Source organism: Archocentrus centrarchus, chromosome 20 (genome assembly GCF_007364275.1).
Source record: "Archocentrus centrarchus isolate MPI-CPG fArcCen1 chromosome 20, fArcCen1, whole genome shotgun sequence".
NCBI lineage: Eukaryota > Metazoa > Chordata > Actinopteri > Cichliformes > Cichlidae > Archocentrus > Archocentrus centrarchus.
In genome coordinates, this window is record NC_044365.1 from 8,483,204 (window position 1) to 8,496,013 (window position 12,810).

Here is a 12,810-nt window from a genome sequence, read left to right on the forward strand (position 1 = left end):
TTAATAAAACTGGCACGTGAAACAGGTGCAGGCTCAGCCAGCACTTTCAGTTTAGCATCTCTAAGAAATCACTTGGTTAACCAAATGTTCCACCAGCTGTTTTACAAACACTCCACCTTCATTTTTCATTAATATTTTAATCACCCTGCAGAGACCGACAGTTAACCATGTTGCACAGTGCTCAAGCCTTTTAATTCAGTTGTGATTTTTGTTATTAATATATTTTTATGTACTTTGAGTGCTCAAAACTGAGTAGAAAAGCACTATATAAGAACTAGTCCATTTACCATCTACCATTTTTAAAACACTGTGAGGGCCAAAATGTAGGCGTGTTTTTCCAAGCTCGTTAACAGCTCTTTTTAGAGACATGGTCTTCACAGGACAGCTACTACAAAACGAATATACGAATAGAATATGATCCATTACTATAGACTAAAGCGAGTATGAAATCTTTGAAATGAGGTCAATCTTAAACATCTTCAGCAGTATTGCTAATCTGTCTCACCCTGATACAGAACATTAGAATAATTATTTTTATTTTTGATAATTTATGCACAATTTGCCAGTATTCCAGTTTTATGTGTGGTGAAGTGTTTTCATACTGATTCATTGCTTATTTTGCTAAAAGGAATGGTTCTAAATATTCCTCCACTGCTTACCATTGTCAGGTGATAGTAAATCATTTTGGCAATATAATAGATATTTATTTCAATTTACAAGTTATAATATTTTGCAATTTTTCAGCCAGGAATGAGTGCAGCAAGCTACAGAAGACTGTGTGTGTGTGTGTGTGTGTGTGTGTGTGTGTGTGTGTGTGTGTGTGTGTGTGTGTGTGTGTGTGTGTGTGTGTGTGTGTGTGTGTCACTCTTTTTTGCGAAACTTAAACACAGTCTCAGTCACTGAACACATTGTTACAAACCCGTAAACACTGGCAGCAGAATGCGAACACAACTCCAACACCTCTGCCAGCTGTTACACACAGTAACTCACAATTGAACACATATTTGTCAAATGATGTGACCAGACCAACTGGGCAGGATAAAAGTCAGTTTAGTGCAGGTGGCACATGTGCATCTACAATGGACAGACACATACAGAGAGGCAGATGAGGAAGAGGACGAGGACGACCGAGAAAACAAACCATGTCCTCGTCCACGGGATGACAATGAGGGAAGCAGGACAAAGGGTCCAAACCAATTGAGCGGATTCTCTGTGGCAGCATCATCAGGACATTCACTCTTCCATGCTGTACAACATTTGACATACAATATGCCACATTGCAAGTACTGTGATATTCATTACAATGCAATGTGCAAGTACACTCCCCCTTTCCCAGAATTGAACAACGACCACTTGCTGTGTGTGTGACTTGACCACAGTGTTTGGTTTTGCACACAGGTCACTGTTTTTTGCAGTGATTATTTGATTTTGATGGGAAAGTATTGGATTTTGGGGAATTAGCTTGAGTTTTTAGATTTGTGTTTAAGGTTTTGGGAAAATGGGTGGTGGACTTGGGAAATGTGAGTTAGCAGTTCAGAAATACTGTAATATCTTCCACCTGTCATCATATATACTACCTACCACTTCACGCTGATCAGTGCACCAGTATAATCTAAAAACTGCTAAACTGCTAGAGCTCTGATTTAGACAATACAACCTGAAACTTACTCAGCAGAATGATATTCTTGATAGCAGAATGATGTTTTTGATACTTTACCTAACCTGCAGTTAGAATACTCAATCATCTATGAATGTGGCCTCCTCCTTTAACATGTTTAAGAAATTGCCATTGATAAAAATGGATATTATGATTAACGTAGTTTGAATTGTGTTATTCTGTAGACAATATTTCAGTCTTAGTTTTGTGCACGGGAGTATCTAACCTGCAGGCTCATCAGAGGAGTAAGTAGCCATGAATCCACCATTGGATACTGAAGCATCTGTACGGAACACAACGGCTATGGTGTTGCCAGAGGAGCGCACCTGAGTGCCTGGTGGTACTGTACCACAGAAGCGTTGCAGGTGGGGGGCATCGACTGCTAACCCATTCAGTACCTGGAGGACATAGAATTATGCTTAATATGCAATTTCTCTAACTTGCCTGTTACTAATAACAAATGTTTTGCAGTAGTGTGTTCCAGTTTTACAAATATGAATATTTAAATAAGCAAGCTAAAATGGATAAAGTGAAAAGAATAATGACTACTAGCAAAAAGGGACTCACATCAACATAGTCAAATATGCAGGATGTACCAGAACCTTCCAGCCGCATGTCATTGATGGTGAGGGTAACCTTGCGGCCTGATGGCACTATCAGCTCCCAACGACACACCCGGCTGTGTGGATACAAGTTGGGGTAATTTGGAGAAGAGATAGTTCCTGAAGGAGCATTCAGCTCACCTCCACAGACTGTGGGAAAAGAAGAAAAGAAAAACATAGAGACTCAGCATGAGAAATAACAAATAATTTTCCCAGCATTTTTCATTAATTTATTTTTGTAAGCCAAAACAAATTAAACATTTAATTGTTCATCCTGACATCCTGTCATTGTTGGCGACCAAAGATAGAGCAGGTTTGAGTTTGAAGTCACTGGTGGCTTTTTGTCTTCTTTCTGTTGCTGTTATAATTGAATGGCACTGTAATGTGGGAGATAACCAACCAGCCTGTATCTCCTGTTATACAGTTTTTCTTTTCTACTTACAATACGTGCTTTGTCATGAGACTGGCAATTTCCAGGTTCTCTATACATCACTGTTTGGTCTTGACCTCAAGCATTTTACCTCTATTTTATGTGAATTAACTTTATGTCATTTGCTTTATTGTAAAAAACCTGATGCTTTATTTCAGGTGACTGGCACTTTCCAAATAAAATAAATCAAATGTCGTGGTGATTATTATTATTACTAAATATGATACAATGAGCTTAATTACTTCAAAATGGATATAAGAATGTAAAATAGAAATGCTAGTCCTACATGATGATGTTAGCATCTAAAGAATAAAATTTACTATCTGTGCATGTTAAAAAGTTATCTTACAGGTCATTTGAAACTATAAAAAAAGACTCAAACAGGAACACAAACCACTTACTAACTTCTTTGCTGTCTTTTTTCTTTTGTCAATTCTTTACTGATCCCAGTTATTTTTTGTGTTTTCTATACTGTAACATACAATATTGGTGGGTTTATAGACAGGACTATATCTGGCTCATTTGTGGTTGTTTTTTGTTGGTCACTGTATAAAAAGACAAATATAAAAACAGTGTAGTATGAGAGAAACTGTTCATGATGCTTTTCTTGTACATTTGGATTCCACTTGTTTCCCAAGATGAACTGGGGAAAAAATGACTACAACAGTGATGAGGCACTGTCTCAAAACCTAATGAAACAACATTTACCCACAAAATCATGTCAGTATGATAAATACTATTATCATGGTGACATTACTCAAATGTGCACTTCATGAGTAAATATTATGTACTGTAGTGATCATCCAGCAAATAATCCTTGCACTTTTCAAAATGATCCTACCTTCAATGCTCGCCTCAAAGAACAGCCTGAAGCCAGCTGCATTTCCACTGGTGTCACTGACAAACCGGACATAAGCAAAACTGTCAGATGTGTCCATGGAAGCAGGAAGGTTACTGCCACAGTGTCGGCCCAGTAACTGGCCTACACACAGTAGAAAGGATAAAGGAAAGCCTTCATTACCCCATTGTCTCAACAAGAAACAAAGACGTGTTTCGTGTAGAACTTACTTTACAAAGGTAATTCTGAAACTGTTGGGATGCTGTGTAAAATGTAAATAACAATAATAATAAAATAGAATGCAATAATTTGCAAATCTCATAAACCCATATTTTAATCTCAATAGAACATATAAAACATCAAATATTGAAACTGAGAAAATGTACCCTTTTAAGATAAATATTAGTTCATTTTGAATTTGATAGCAACACCTTTCAAAAAAGTTGAGCTATGACCACATTTAACATTCCATAGCATCCCTTCTTCTGTTAGCAGTCTGTATCTGGGAACTCATGAAACCAGTTGCTGGACTTTTGGAAGAGGAATATTGTACCATTCTTCTCTGATATAGGAATGCAGTTGTGCAACAGTCCTGGGCATTCTTTGTCATATTTTTCAGTTCATGTGTTCAGTTGTTGAAAGGTCTGCACTGCAGGCAGGCCAGTTGAGCACATGGACTCTTCTCCTACAAAGCTGTTGTAATAGGTGCAGTACGCACTATTGCAGGGATCCTCAAATCCAGGCCTCGAGGTCCAGTGTCCTGCAGGTTTTAGATGTGTCCCTGATCCAACGCACCTGAATCAAATGGCTGAATTATCTCCTCAGTATGCAGTCAAGTTCTCCAGAGTCCTGCTAATGACTAATATATTTGGCTCAGGTGTGTTGGATCAGGGACACATCTAAAACCTGCAGGACACCGGACCTCAAGGCCTGGATTTGAGGATCCCTTCACTATAGCATTGCTGAAATTTGCAAGGACTTCCCTGAAAAAGACATCATCTGGATGGGAGCATGTATTGCTCTGCCTTTTACCTATGTATATGTATTTTAACATTGGTGGTGCCTTTCCACATATGCAAGCTGCCAGTTCCATAGGCACTAATTCAGCATCAAATCATCAGAGATGCAGGATTTGAACTGAGATATGGCTGAAGCTCAGGAGGTAGAGCAGGTCACCTACTGATCAGAAGGTCAGCGGTTTGAATCCTGGCTACTCCAGGCTGCATACCAACATATCCTTGGGCAAGATACTTAACTCCAAGTTGCTCTGCAATGCAACCGTTGGAGTGTGAATGTTAGGTAATAAAAAGCACTTAGCTTAGATAATCATGGAAGTGCTTGTGTGAATGGGGTAAATGCAAACATGTTGTATAAGCGCTTTGAGTGCTCAGAAAGAGTAGAAAAGCACTATATAAGAACTAATCCATTTACCATAACAAGCCAGATGGCCCCTCCCCTCTTTTAAATGAGCTTTGGCCCAAAGAAGACAGTGCTGTCAGTATCATGTTCACATAGGGCTTCTTCTTTGCATGATAGTGCTTTCACCAGCATTTGTGGATGGCATGGCAAACTGAACGATTTCTGGAAGTGTTCCTGAACCTGTGCACTGATTTCCATGACAGAATCATTCCTGTTTTTAATGCTGTGCTGTCAGAGTCCAAAGATCATCAAATACTGATTTTCAGCCTTTTGATGATATTAAGTTCTATAGATGATGAGATACTAAAAGTCTTTGCAATTTTATGTTGAGGAACATTAGCCTAAAATTGTTCCACAATTTGTAGACATAGTTCTTTGCAGATTGGTGAACCTCTGCCAATCTGTACTTCTGAGAAACTCTACCTCTCTAAGATGCTCTTTTTATAACAATCATGTTACTGACCTGTTGCCATTTAACTTAATTAGATGCGAAATGTTCTTCCAGCTGTTTCCTTTTGGTACCACTTACTTTTCTAGCCTTTTGATACCCCCTTCAAACATTCAGACATTTTATATAAAATATGGGTTTATGAGATTTGTAAATCACTGAATTATATCTTTCTTTACATTTAACACAATGTCCCAACCTTTTCAGAACTTATCCTCTTGTGTTTATTTATTTATATTTTTACCTGAGGCATTGTACTCTCTGATTTCCACATAGTCAGCAGAGCATCCTTGAGTATCCTGCAAGCTGAAATTGGCATAGCTAAGAGTGAGGTAGTGTCCTGTGGGCCCCTCCAGGTACCACTCACAATTCGAGCTATCAGGATAGTTGGATCCTGGGAAGCCTGGGCTGTGGATTATACCCCTCTGACCTATGTAGGTACCTCCACATGTTGCTGTGAAGAATTTGAGTTACAGAATGAGAACAGAGCTTTAGAACAGGTCAGCATCCTGGCATATATACTCAAAATCTCAATGCTTGTATCGCTATCACTGAGTACAACCACAAAATCAACAATAAGCTCACATTTGCTCTGAAAACCTAAAAAACAAAAGTTAGGTCCAGAAATGTTTTGACACTGGCACATTTTCTATAACACTGGCTCTGTATGCCATAAGAATACCACTACTGAAGTCATTCCTTTATGTGTAAGGCAGTTTCTTTCCTTTGTAATTTTGTAAAAAAAAGGAAAAAAAAGTATTTGTTGAACTTTCTTAGTAAAATAATGAATAACCAGGAAGAACAAACACAATCCCGAGTTTGAATAAAAAAAACAGCTTGCAGATTGTGCATGATGTCTGTGACTCTTTACCTATGGAGTACTTTGCTTTGAATCCTTGGTGTGTGACACTGCCGTCAGTACGAAACCTAAGCCACATGGAGGAGCCAGCTGAATGTTGGGTAGAGGGTTTGGTGTTGCCACAGAGCCGGGAAATTATGTCACTGTTGGATGTTGAGCCATCACGCAGCTCCAAGTAGTCATATATACAGCTGTCAAATAAATCAATGAAAACATGTCTTGTGGATATGCCATGATCCCCAAGCACAGCAGATGAATAAATGTGAAAAACTGGCAACACTTCCAAATGCTTTTCCGTGTAATGTAGAGTTTGAAAATTATTTGCACCATGACCCCAGTACTGTAGTGCTCTAAACACTAATAACCACCAACCAATTTAGTAATAATAACATAGATAGGCTTACATGAAAATGCAGGTACAAACTATTTAGATCTATTTAGATCTATTTGTCAATAATTTTGGGATAAAACATAATACAAGACAGACAGACAGACAGACAGACAGACAGACAGACAGATAGATAGACAGACAGATAGATAGATAGATAGATAGATAGATAGATAGATAGATAGATAGATAGATAGATAGATAGATAGATAGATAGATAGATAGATAGATAGATAGATAGATAGATAGATAGATAGATAGATAGATAGATAGATAGATAGATAGATAGATAGATAGATAGATAGATAGATAGATAGATAGATAGATAGATAGATAGATAGGAAACAAAAGTAAAAGTGTACCTGGCTGTGGGCTCAATGTAGAACTGATCCTCAAAGTCAATTTGGACAGCTTCTCCATTGGGCACAGTAATCACCCAGATACAGTCAATGTTCTGAGGGTAGTTCTGTGGATAGTTAGGTGATGTAATGTACCCTGGAGGATCATTATCATTCAGCTCGATGAAACCTCCACAAGCTGTGGACAAATAGAAGGATTAAGTTTCACTGGACCACTTTAGTGACTAACATTAGTTCCTTTAAGCCTTGATAGTGTATATACTTAATAAATAAACTCCAAAAATAAATAAATATAAGTTACATTTAGAGGAGAATTGTTTATATACCATGCAAAAAAATAAATAAGAAAATCCAAAACACTAAGATCCAGAAACATAGCTTTCTTGTCTGGATCCAAGCTTGTTTAAAATAGACTTAGGTAAAGTCTAAAACTGTCCTGTGCTCTTTCAGGTACTCAAAACGCTGTTGCTTTGTAAACTAATGACCAAACTGCAACAAAGGTTTACCATTTTCACCTGAAAATATTCTTGTGTAAACAGGGCCTTGGAGTTGTGCCATCGTAACATTAATTTGACCCTGGCACAACTCTAATTTTGGAACTATTTTTCAACCATGACTAAATGCTAATGACTTGTCAGCATTGAAATGTTTCATGATTCTTATAGTGACTGTGATGAAGTGAATATTTTACCTTGACTGTGGGCTTCAAAGGTCAGCTTAAAGCCAGAGGCCTCATTACTGGAATCAGATACAAAGTGAATAAAGAGGTGGTTATCAGTAGTCTGGAGGAGGGATGGGGGACTTGAACCACACAGTCGGCCTCCCAGTAATGGAGATGAGCCATCTGGACCATTCCTGAGCTGTGGAGGAGTGATATAAACAATTTACCAATTGATCAGTGAGTTCTGAGTAAAATACGGTTTAAAACAGGGTATGAAACATAAGTCTGAGGGGTCAGAAGTTGCCCATCAGAGGGTTCAATTCAGCCCACTAGATGGTTTTGCTAAGTAATGTACTTAACTTTAACACCGAATGTGTCCCATGTGACACGACATACTGCCGCCGTTCGTGGACTTCCGGCAACAAATACCGTAATACCCCTATATGGCTGTGACGTGCAATCTCTGGGCTTTCAGGAACCGTTTGCATTTTTTCGATAGGACAAACGGTTGCGGACTTACGGTAAAAAGCCGAGCTGATACGCCACGTCTCAATCAGCTGTTCGCCGCTATTGAGGGCAAGTAACGGGCGCTTCAGCAGCGATCGCCCGGCGTTAAAGGGCTACGTCATTAATTACCCTTTAAAATGCACTGTTAATTGGTATGGTGATACAGTACCAGCATTACTGTACAGGAGTGAAAATGTAGGAAGGGTGTGGGAGGGTGCTTGAGGGAGTGCACCTTGTGGCCAGGCCTTAGCCCATGGGGTCCGGCTGGGCACAGCCTGGAGAAATCATGGCCCTGTCGGGCTATTTCCCGGCTATTGAGACTGGCTATTGGGACATGGAACATCACCTCTTTGGTGGGGAAGGAGCCTCAGCTAGTGCAGTTGAGAGTTACAGGGTGGGTATAGTCAGGCTGAACTCAATGCATGGCTTGGGCCCTGGAACCAGTCTCCTGGAGAAGAGTCGGACTCTGTTCCAGTTTGGAGTTGCCCTCAGTGAGAGCTGGCAAACTGGGGTTGGTATCCTTGTATCCCCTCGGCTTGCTGCCTGTATGTTGGAGATTTTATTGCTGGAAGAGAGGGTCATTTCCCCGTTTCGGGCCAGGAAACGGGTCCTGACTGTCATTTACAATCAACAGTTCAGAGTACCCAGCATTCTTGGAGTCACTGGGTGAGGTGCTTGAGGGTGCTCCATCTGGTGACTGTCATCCTACTGGGAGAATTTAATGCTCACATGGGCAATGACAGTGAAACCTGGAGGGGATTGATTGGGAGGAACGGCCTGCCAGATCTGAGCCCAAGTGGTGTTCTTTCATTGGACAGATCATGGCTTGTCTATAGCAAACACCATGTGTGAACATAAAGATGTCCATAAGTGCACGTGGCACAAGGAATCTCTAGGTCACAGGTCAGTGATTGATTTTGTAATCATATCATCAGATCTGCAGCTGTATGTTCTGTACTGTTGGGTGATGAGAGGAACTGAGCTATCAACTGATCACCACCTGGTGGTGAGTTGGATTAGGTGGTTGGAGAGGTTGCTGGATAGACCTTGTGCACCTAAACATATAGTAAGGGTACACTAGGAACACTTAGCAGAGGTCCCGGTCTGTGAGATCTTCAACTCCAACCGCCGGTAGAAATCTGACAACATTCAGAGGGAGGTTGAGGACATTGCATCTGAATGGACCATGGACCATCAATGAGGATGGGGTCACTGAGGTAGTTAAACAACTGCTTGGTGGCAGGGCCCCTGGGCTGGATGAGATTCACCCCAAGTTCCTGAAGGCTCTGGTTGTTCTAGGTTGTCTTGGATGACACGCCTTTGCAACGTCATATGGAGATCTGTGGTGGTGCCTTTGGATTGGTAGACTGGAGTAGTGGTTCCCATCTTCAAGAAGGGGGATCAGAGGGTGTGCTCCAACTATCAGGGGATCACAGTCTGGGGAAGGTCTATGCCAGGGTGCTGGAAAGGAGGGTCCGTCAGTTAGTTGAACCTTGGATTCAAGAGGAACATTGCTGTGTTCATCCTGGTCACGGAACAGTGGACCAGCTCTTTATCTTCTCAAGGATATTCAATTGTGTGTGAGAGTTCGACCATCCAGTCTACATGTGTTTTGTGGACTCAGGATATCCTGTGGGGGTGCTGCACGAGTAAGGGTGTCTGGCCCATTGTTACAAGCCATTCAGTCCCAGTATAACTGCAGCTAGAGCTTGGCATCTGACTAGGATGCCTCCTTAGCACCTATTGGGTGAGGTATTCTGGGAGGAGTTCCCAGGGTAGACCCAGGACTGCTGGGGAGATCATATCTCTCGGCTGGCCTGGGAACAACTCGTGTTGCCCTGGATGAGCTGGAGGAGGTTGCTGGGGAGAGGGAGATCTGGATTCCTGTGCTCAGGCTGCTGGCCCCGTAACCCCAACCCAGATAAGCAGAAGAAAATGGATGGATGGATGGATGGATGGATGGATGGATGGATCGATTGATAGGCTTTTGTAGTTGTGCTAACAAGCATTGTATTGTATTGAGATGCTCATCTGAAATTACATTATTTAAATATACATTTGTTCCTTGGGTGGCATTATTGCAGATTTTTGCACTGTTTTTAAAAATTGTTTATTTTTAACAAAAAGAAAAAAAGCAAAGTTGTCAAATATAGCCAAGCCTGTTCTGGTTCTACTTAAACTGAGTATGTAGCCCACACAATCACACTGGACCCTGCACACAACCCACACTTGACTGAGACTTGAATGAACTGAACACCACACAGTGCAGTTTATTTCTAACAATCTCTAATACCTGTAATTGTCAGCTCTATAAACTTTGAACAACCATTAAATCTTTTTTGAATGATTTAATGGAATTTTTTTTCCTTGCAGTGACTCACTTTTAGCAGTGTGTATTTTGTTCCCAGTTTTTATTTATGCAGATTTTACTATCAACAGGTTTACCTCCAGGTAATCTCCTGTATTGCATTCAGTTCCATAGCCTTGAATCTGAAAGGGGCTCTGGAAGGTGACAGAAATCCTAAAGCCAGGTGTAACCAACACATGCCAGCTACAATTCAAACCAGGTAAGTAATTCTGTGGGTAATTGGGACTACTCAGGACACCTCTGTCAACATGCAGGAGTCCACCACAACCTACAAAAAGGCAAAGAAAAAGCAACATATTATTATCATTGTTGCGGCAGTTGTTGAGTGTCCAGCAGTAAATACATGGCTAATGAAAGATAACATGAGTAAATGTTAGTGCTCAGTGGTGAACATCAAATGGATGTTAATTGTAGATGACTAAAAACTTTTCTGCTATTAAAGGATTAAATGTTAAGCCAATATTTACTATATATTATTATTATTATTATAAGGTGACTTCTTGGAGTGTCTGTTTTCTTCCTATGTTCAGTTATAAGCCAAAAACTATTTTCTAATCTGGACACAAATGAAAGCATGCTTAAGGCAACCATGGCAGGTTCACATAGTGAAAGCTTGTTACCACTTATTTCTGTAGAAAATAAGGTCCCACTCCCACAGGGGTGGCTGTGGATCAGGAGGTAGAGCAGGTCACCTACCAGTCGGAAGGTTGGCGGCTTGATTCCTGGCTGGAGCAGCCAGGGATCAAACCACCAACCTTCCAATTTGTAGGTGACCTGTTATATGTCCAGAATTACAGCCACCCCTGGGATGGAGGTGACCCTTTACCATAGGAAGGGTATTAGGAAGTAGGACCATCAACTCTTCAATAAATCTGTGATAAAACAGTTTTCTTTTTGTCTTAAGACTGAAGCACATACTATTCCAATATTTTAGTGTTTTTAATCTTATGCTTACATGTCATATAGAAGATTTTTACTAATTAACTTCTGATGCATCACCTTTTGAGTAGGAGGCATTAAAACCTTGGCCACTGACGCTGCTGTCTGAGGAGAAATGGATGTACATGGAGTCTCCTGCTGAGTGGAGAGAACCTGGAGGATCCCGGCCACACACACTGGCTAGCACAGGGGATTGGCTGGTTGCACCTGGGAACACCCAAACACAAGGGAAATTGTCCGAAAGATCAAACAAACCAACAACAATATAGTGGACATACACATGTTATATATGCTCTCTAAGTCCAGAGCACTCATTCACTTTGAGGTATTTGATAGTTTTTGGTTTAAATAAGCATCTGTCACCCCAAGACTTTTCATTACCTAACACAAAGCACTGTCATGTGAAGATTGTATGTTTTATATTATAAAATTCACATTTCACTTCTAGTTCTAGTTCTCTAGATTTAACTGTTTGAAATCAGCTCCACGGAAAATCCAGGGCTTCACATAACAAAATATTTTTCATGAAACTAATACCAGTTGAAAGCTAAATGTTGGTAGTTTCCCTATTAAAAAGTGTGTCACCCCCTTGGAATTTTTTCAGGAAAATTAGAGCTGGTCAGGCTGGAAGCATTTGGTTAGTCACCATGAAAATCCCATAAAATCAGTCAGCATCATCATTCTTTTTCACTGTCTTTATATGGGATTGAATTACTTACCATCTCTGATAACAATGCTGTCAAAGTAGCAGGTGGCGCTGTCCTCCATGTCAAAAGACAAGAAATTAAATTCTACAGTTGAATCAGGAGAATGAATTAGCCAGGTACACTCCTGATTGGGAGGGTAGTTTTCTGGCCAGCCAGGAGAATAGAGGAAGCCAGGAGTCTCCCCTGTCATCAGTATTCCACCACAGGCACCTAACACACAAAAGCAAAACAAAAGAGCGCATTCATTTAGATACCAAAAAGCAAAAACATGACAATACAACCATATTATTTGTTAATCCATTGCTAAATTGATGAAGTGTTAACAGTGGACAATGAACATAATTAATCTAATTAATTAAAACATTATTGCTTAAGAATGAAATTTTCAGTTATTTGAAGAGGAAATTAAAATCAGGTATTCTTAATCAATAGGATGACACTTGAGTGGGCTGCATTATTTATTAAAAAAAAAACAAAAAACAGGACTATCAAAGGTTGAAATCCACAATACAGGGTTTGAGGAAGTGCATTCTGGCCTGAACAAAGGACATACCCTCTCTGAGTCAGTCAACAAACATCACTCCAACAGTGAGACAATTTAAATACAGGAGCAACTTTGCAGCACTCA

At 40.2% G+C, this 12,810-nt stretch overlaps 1 protein-coding gene across 1 annotated transcript in view; it reads right to left on the reverse strand.

Moving 5' to 3' along the window:
• The window catches only part of cubn (cubilin (intrinsic factor-cobalamin receptor)), an 83,575-nt gene that overhangs the window by 22,075 nt on the left and 48,690 nt on the right, over positions 1-12,810 (reverse strand). Inside the window, exons 40-49 of the mRNA XM_030756630.1 lie at positions 12,195-12,392; positions 11,536-11,682; positions 10,614-10,804; positions 7,692-7,860; positions 7,004-7,178; positions 6,266-6,444; positions 5,639-5,848; positions 3,531-3,671; positions 2,225-2,409; positions 1,884-2,055 (exon numbers count right to left, since the gene is read on the reverse strand). Coding sequence (XP_030612490.1) covers positions 1,884-2,055; positions 2,225-2,409; positions 3,531-3,671; positions 5,639-5,848; positions 6,266-6,444; positions 7,004-7,178; positions 7,692-7,860; positions 10,614-10,804; positions 11,536-11,682; positions 12,195-12,392 — 1,767 coding nt within the window. The remainder of the gene's footprint in view (positions 1-1,883; positions 2,056-2,224; positions 2,410-3,530; positions 3,672-5,638; positions 5,849-6,265; positions 6,445-7,003; positions 7,179-7,691; positions 7,861-10,613; positions 10,805-11,535; positions 11,683-12,194; positions 12,393-12,810) is intronic.